Consider the following 7,063-nt stretch of genomic DNA (forward strand, 5'->3'; position numbering starts at 1 on the left):
AGAGATCATTAGGTAAAGGTTGTTTATGGAAGGGTCTAAGAAGTCATTATTTAGAGGAAGGTGGGGGCACTCCATCAACAGCTGAGTCCGCAGGAGGTGCTGCCGGTCGGACCAGAGGATCCACTGACTCCCTGGCGGGGCCCCTGAAGAAAGCCACTGCTGTATACAGTCTTCTGCGTGTCTGCTTAGCTCTCCAGGCTTCGTGAGTAGGATATATTGTAGTTAATTTTAGGCTTTCTATCTAACTAGTATATTTTTAAAAAAAGCTTGCACACTAAACCTTCTTGATCTGCAAATCGGGCGTACCCTGTCTCGATGGTATCCACACTGATCACAGTGTCCAGAATCAACACAGGCCACCGGCATTGGTGCAAAAGGTGGAGCTGTCTCGGCCGGCTAAGCCAGACTTCCAGGAGACAGAAGGCAAAAGGAGAGAGAGGAACAAGCAGTAGTGGAGTGGGGGGAGGGGAAGGAAAATGATGCAGGAAGAGAAGGGTGACAGCTACACCCAGTCTCACATCCCAGGAGAAGTTCAGGATTTAGCTCAAGCTGGTGCAGTGGAGGATGGCAGCTGGTTCCCTCTTTCTCCCTGGCCAGGTTGTCTTTCAGGATCAGGATGATGAAAACCCAGCGGTGCCACGCTGGGTCCCTGGAGCCAGCCGGAACTGGCAGCCAAGTGGTAAGGCTGTTTCTTTCTGTCCCCGGGATCCCCAGGTATAGAGGCTGTCCAAGCAGCAGAGCGAAGCAGATCCCGTTAACAGTGGCCTTTCAGAACACATTTGGGTGATTGAACTAGAAACAGTCCCTCCCATTTCCAGCATCTTCCAGCCTCTAACCCAGTCATTTCAATGGGACTGCGCTACAATTAGACAGGGGGTAAGGTTGTGAGAAGAGGGAGCTTGGGCTGAAACCCAGCTCAGAGATCAGAATTGCGTTGGCACAATTTGTGAGCATATCTCTGCAAACAGACCAAGGCCTGGTCTACACTGGCAGTGACCGTGTCTCCCATCGAGTTACTTACGTTCCTTTACCATGGTGTCGCTGCTGCGCTGCATCGATGGAGATGTCCTCTGGTCAACAGGGTCTTGCTCCTTTCAGGGTGTGTGTGGATTTATTGCGTCAGCCGAAGAACACATCCAGGATCAATTCAGTGGGTCTCCACTGCCCGCTCAGTTGATCCCACTGCATGGATCCCTGCAGGCTGGGCAGTGTAGACATACCCTTAGAGGCCAATGGTCTGATTGTCCACTCACAGCTTCAAACTGCTGGAGACAGTTCAAGTGGCTCCAGTGGGATTACGCCTGACTAGCATCAGGATGAGGCAGAGGCGTATGAGACCAGTCAGACTGTTCCTGATTTGTGCTGGGGTCAGAGCAGCACAAGATTTCAGTGTTTTATCTCTATGGGGATTTGAGGAGCCTATGACAGGGCAGGGGTGAGGGTGGTTGGGTGACCTCACTGCACATTTCCATCCAGACCATGTTAGCATTGCTCTCACCTCTAACCCTCACTCTGGAGTTGGCAGCCATTGAATGCAGAACACAGGACCCTGGCAATGGGAGAAACTAAATTCTACTTTATTATTTCAGTGGACAAGCAAAAGACAGACTCCCTTCCCCACCCACAGCCTAGCCCGTTATTACACCCAACCCCACATGCACCAGCAACAGAGCAACACTGATAAATGGGTAGAAACGTGCAGAGAAGCCATGAGAGATGCTAGGACCCAGTCACTACAGCAAACACTCCGGGTACGAAATCCAAAGAGCTCAGGTTAGAGGGAGAGTGTGGGGTGAGTGGGTACAACAGAGTCTGTCTCTGCCCCACACAGGACACTGCGGTCGATGGGGAGGGGGTGACCAGTTGGGCTGTCAGGCTCCTCATCTCCCTTCAGCCTCAGTGATGGGGGTCGGCCTGGCTTCAGGGCTGCCCAGGTCTGCTGACATTCCCGGCTCCCTTCTTGTCTGTGCCAACCTGGTCATCCCGGCAATCAGGAGATGCGGCCCCTCCCCCATCATTCTTGGGCTGTCAGATTTCAGGAGCAGCTTCACAGGACACTCCTAGGCCAGTTCTAGTCTCTCTCTGGCTCCAAGGCAGGGAACTCACAGTTTTCGGCCTCAGCTCTCTGCCTCTGAGAAGCAAACACGGCCATTTCCCAGCTCTGTGCTCCTCCTCCGTCACCCTCTCCTCCTGACTGAGGCTTGGTCTACACTAGCAGCTGATGTCAGTGTAACTAGCTCACTCAGCTGCATGGAAAATGTGGAGACTCAAAATTGTTAGAAATAATCAAACAGGTTGTCCCGGGGGTGGATTGGGGAGACAGAACCTTTATTGCCTGCTCGTTCCACCTCCACGCCGCGAGTGAGCAACGAGGGGGTAACTTTACAATCTTTTACCCAGAGCTGTATACATTTCCAGCACCTCCCATTGACCCTTATCTGGTTACACTGTCACCCATACAATGAATATAAATAACTACATAATGAACACAATTATACCTGCCCCTGTTTGTTGTTTACAGGATTATTGCAGAGCGCAGGCACATTACCTTCAAACTTACTAATATTCTTTAAAATATACTGTGTGCAAGGGAGGGAAAGAAAACAAAGCCCTGTTCTCACCAAAGACGTTGAGGGAGAATAGTTAGTTATACTCATTCCTTGCGCAAATGGCTAGGAAGGGAGGGAAAGGAGAGAGAGAACAGACTCTAGGTAGAATTCACACTAAGTAACAGTAATAAGGTCTGCCTGTGCCATGAAGCCATTCCCTGTAGCTTTGGCCTGACCACAAGACAAGCTTTTAACTCTTTACTCTCCTACAAATATCAGGAAAATAAACGTATCCATTTTCTTCTGACATTGCTAAACCTGTTTTAGTGTTCTTTGGTTGTTTTACTTATAAAGGTTTTAGCATCATCATAATAAAAGAAAGAAAAAAACAAAAAAAAAACTTGCCATCGACAAGCTCAGGAAAAGCCTGGAAGGAATTTTACCAGTAGATGGAAATGGGTATTAGATGAAGAAAGGTCCAACTGTTTTTTGATGTTCATTTGGATTCCCTTCCACTCCTCCCCAGCTCTGTGACATTTGCTTCTCCAGCCCTCAGGAATCTGATTTAGGTTCATGGAAATCAACACCGATTCCTAAGCATGGAGAGCCAAGGACATGGTGGTAACTGACACTTTGGGAAGGGGGGGGGGGGGGGGGGTAGAAAGGAGGCTGGTTAAAACTCTCCATCGCTTGGAAAGGGAGGCTGTGTCGAGGGTGGAGTGTGACAGCAACAGGGGAAGGAGGGAATACTTCGGACTCACCCCATTGCCTTCCAAAAACACAGAAGCTAAATCCACCATTTTACTATCTCTGCTCCAACTTGTTTAGCATCTATTTAATTCTGGTCCATAAGGGAGAAAATCTACAGTCAATACATGCTTTTCAGCATGGCCTGGAGTAATGTGAGACTATCTGGGAATGAGACAATCTGGCCCCAAAGGGGGAACTCAGGGACTAGAACTCAGCGAAGGGGGGGACCACAACACTCAATGTACTGTGGGTCAGTTTACCTAGGAAGAGTGTTGGGGGGGCAGAGGAAATGTGCTGGCTAATCCCAACCATTTTCCTACCCCAGATGGTCGCTTGAAGGCTGATGCTGCGGAGGCAGAGGTGAGGATCTCTAGGCATCCTACAAAAGGCCCTGTGTAAATGTGTCCCTCTCACTGGTGCAGAGGGGGCAGGGAGAATGCGCAAAGGGGGCAGGGACAAGGGGCAGCATCTCTCTACCGCTGTGCTCCCCTCTCTTCTTAGCCCATGGTCCCCAAACACCCAATAATCCCAACACTCAGCTCGACCATTGAATCTCCACTTTCCTCCCCCAAACACATCCCTCCTGGTCCCTCAATATTTCATGTACCAGAACCCAGCGCCCTGGGGGATTAGGAAGATGTAGAGCTGCCATCCCCTAGGGAAGCTCAATCTGCATGAAATAGCTTCGGCTCAGTGGGGGAGCCCAGCCCAGGGGCTGGTGGAAGATGGAGGATGGGGGAAGTATCTAGAGTGAATGTGGAGCCTGACCAAAGTGTCTTTCTCCTAATCTCCATGAAGGGGGATCCTATCTGGGAAGGGAAGGGAGAGGGAGGAACTTCAGCCGGGAAAAGGGAGCATCTTGAGGAGTTTCTCTCTCTCACTCCCCCACCTGTGCTCCATCAGCCAGGGCTGCAGCAGAGAGGCGGTGCTGATCAGTGCTTAGATCCTGTGTGGATTCTGTGATGTTTAATGAGGTGTGATCTGTATGTGAAACATTTCTCACAGTCCAAACACTTATGGGGTCTCTCTCTCCTGTGGATTCTCTGATGACTACTGAGGTATGATCTTCGTGCAAAACTTTTCTCACAGTCCAAACACTTATAGGGTCTCTCTCCTGTGTGGGTTGCCTGGTGTCTAATAAGGTTTGATCTTCGTGCAAAACTTTTCTCACAATCCAAGCACTTATGGGGTCTCTCTCCTGTGTGGGTTACCTGATGTATAATAAGATGTGATCTTTGTGAAAAACTTTTCCCACAGTCCAAGCACTGATGGGGTCTCTCTCCTGTGTGCATTGCCTGATGTTTAATAAGGGCTGATCTGTATGTGAAACTTTTCCCACAGTCCAAGCACTGATGGGGTCTCCCTCCTGTGTGGATTGCCTGATGTCTAATAAGGGATGATCTTCGTGCAAAACATTTCCCACAGTTCAAGCAGCGATGGGGTGTGTCTCCTGTGTGCATTGCCCGATGTCTAATAAGGGCTGATCTATCTGTAAACCTTTTCTCACAGTCCAAGCACTTATACGGTCTCTCTCCTGTGTGTATCCTCTGATGACTACTGAGGTGTGATCTTCGTGCGAAACTTTTCCCACAGTCCAAACACCCATAGGGTCTCTCTCTCATGTGGATACTCTGATGTCTTAAAAGTTCCGACTTCCATATGAAACATTTCCCACAGTTGCTGCATTTATGAGGTTTATCTCCAGAATGAATACTGTGATGTGTAATAAGGTGAGAGCTCGTAGTGAAACATTTCCCACACTCAAAGCATTTATAGGGTCTTTCTCCTGTGTGAGTCCTCCAATGTTGATTGAGTTGTGAGCTGCCAATAAAGCTTTTCCCACAGTCCAAGCACTTATGGGGTCGCTCTCCTGTGTGGATTCTCTCATGTCTAATTAGTAGTGACTTCCATTTGAAACCTTTCCCACATTCAAGACAATGACAGGGTTTCTCTTCCTTGGGATTTGTCTGCTGGGCTCTGGTTTCCTTGGGATCCTTGAATCCTCCCCCACATTTAATAGATTCATCCACTTTATTCTTTGGGTGGTTTCCCAGAAGCCTTTCTGAACTTTGCTGATTTCCCCGGTTTTCTCCCTCTTCCAAGCACTGGGAAAAATTCCCTTCAGCTCTTCTCAAAAAGTTTCCCTGTGGCTCCACTTCCCCAGGAACTTCCTGGTGTTGATCCTCCTCCTTGCCACTCACTATCTCATCACCTGCTGGGAGAGACAATCCAGACACTCAGTCATTGTGTTGGGCAGAAAGAGGAAGAGTACAAATGGAAAACCAACACCTTAAAGTTGTGAAGACCGAGCAATCAGATTCTGCCTCCACCACCCACCCAAACACTCACAGGGCAGGAAAGTTGGGAAGGAAACTCCTGCAGCTAACAGGATGAGTGGAAAACCACGTGTGATATCTACTGCCAAACAGCCATGACCTGGGGAAATGAGGTGGAACTCAGGGCGCTTGCTCACACCACATTTTTGGGATTCTCAACTTTTTCCTTCCATCTGCAGGTGACTTCTGTGTCAGTTTCACTGAGTCCTCACCTGTGAGGCTGCCTCTCGGGATCTCCCTTTCAGCACAGGCCTGGAGATCGGGCACCCACGGCTCCTCTCCTCGTTCAAGCCGGGCAATCAGGTCGGGTTTGGGAACGGGAAATCCTGCTCGGGGGAGAAATCAGAGAAGATCAGGGTGCACATAGAGTTGGAGGCATATTCAGCACAAAGATGATTTCATGAACCTGTCCCCATGCTGTGCTGAGGGAATGTGGAATCCAAGAGAATCGGAACATGATCACTGAGCCCCCTGGGAGAAGCAGATGACGAGGGAGGTGTGGGGAACTGTCATGTCCTCAATAGGAGTTCCCAGGATCGGTGCGCTCTGGGGGCCTTGCTGACGCACACACAGTCCTGGAGCTAAACCCCTGCCTGTTTCTAAACCTGCAGAGCCCAGAGCCCTCCCCATGGCTGGAGCGAGTCCCAAGAAGGGAGGTGAACAGGGATCCTGTGTGCGAGTGAGAAACGAGACAGAGAAGACAATACACGGCTTCTGCCCCCTTGAAAGCTGGAGGGATGGGGACGAGTTAGCATGGCCACAAGGTTTTGACACCTTGGTCCCATGGGAGGGGGTAGAGAGATGCAAGTCCCTGTCACAGTGCAGCTCCAGATTATGGAAGCAATTCCCCTCCAATCTAACTGACCAGGGAAGAACCTGACCAGATTTGGAAATGCAGACTCCACGGCTTCTAAGAACTGGGGGCACAGAAATCCCTTACCCAGCGAGGTCACATTCCCATAATTCTCTCGCATGACGTTCCTATAGAGAGCTCGCTGCTCGAGGTCCAGCAGAGCCCCCTGCCCCTGGGTGAAATACACAGCCACCTCCTCGAAGGTCACCGGCATCTGAAACAACAAAAGTCTCCACTCACCATCTGAAGCCCCCGCCACAGTCCCCCTAATCCCAGGGGGAAATGGCCAAACAGAGAGAGGCTCTGGAAATGCCAGACTAGCAGAATCCCACCCCACCCTGCTCAGAGCAGCCAGGAGGCTTCGGGGGTGGGGAGAAAGTGAGAGCTCCTTGTCCCTCCAGCAGATGAAGGAGGGCTGGTCTTCTCCTTTACCACACACTTATTAGCCACAGGCTGATATGGGAAGCTGGGCTCTGAGCAGGGGACAGGGACAGCGAGGGACAGGAATCCCAACAGCTTCCCTTCCTGTTTTTTTACAGCCTCTGGCTTGTGGGTTCAGGCTGCAGCCCTGGGAG

At 50.3% G+C, this 7,063-nt stretch overlaps 1 protein-coding gene across 2 annotated transcripts; it reads right to left on the bottom strand.

Moving 5' to 3' along the window:
• Window positions 1-2,130: 2,130 nt before the first annotated feature.
• On the bottom strand, window positions 2,131-6,702 carry LOC137162528 (zinc finger protein 436-like). Of its 2 annotated transcripts, none has more exons than XM_067562414.1 (3): window positions 6,576-6,702; window positions 5,848-5,961; window positions 2,131-5,511 (listed from the first exon to the last, which is right to left on the bottom strand). In XM_067562414.1, exons 1-3 carry the CDS (start codon window positions 6,700-6,702, stop codon window positions 4,232-4,234), a joined length of 1,521 nt encoding a protein of 506 aa, XP_067418515.1. In that variant the 3' UTR covers window positions 2,131-4,231. The 2 variants fall into 2 exon arrangements, with proteins under 2 accessions (XP_067418515.1, XP_067418514.1); XM_067562413.1 differs by having other exon boundaries at window positions 2,131-5,514.
• Window positions 6,703-7,063: the final 361 nt, after the last annotated feature.

This window comes from Emydura macquarii, unplaced genomic scaffold (assembly GCF_026122565.2).
Source record: "Emydura macquarii macquarii isolate MOO-44397 ecotype Brisbane River unplaced genomic scaffold, CSIRO-AGI_Emac_v2 contig_2428, whole genome shotgun sequence".
NCBI classification, from domain to species: Eukaryota; Metazoa; Chordata; order Testudines; family Chelidae; genus Emydura; species Emydura macquarii.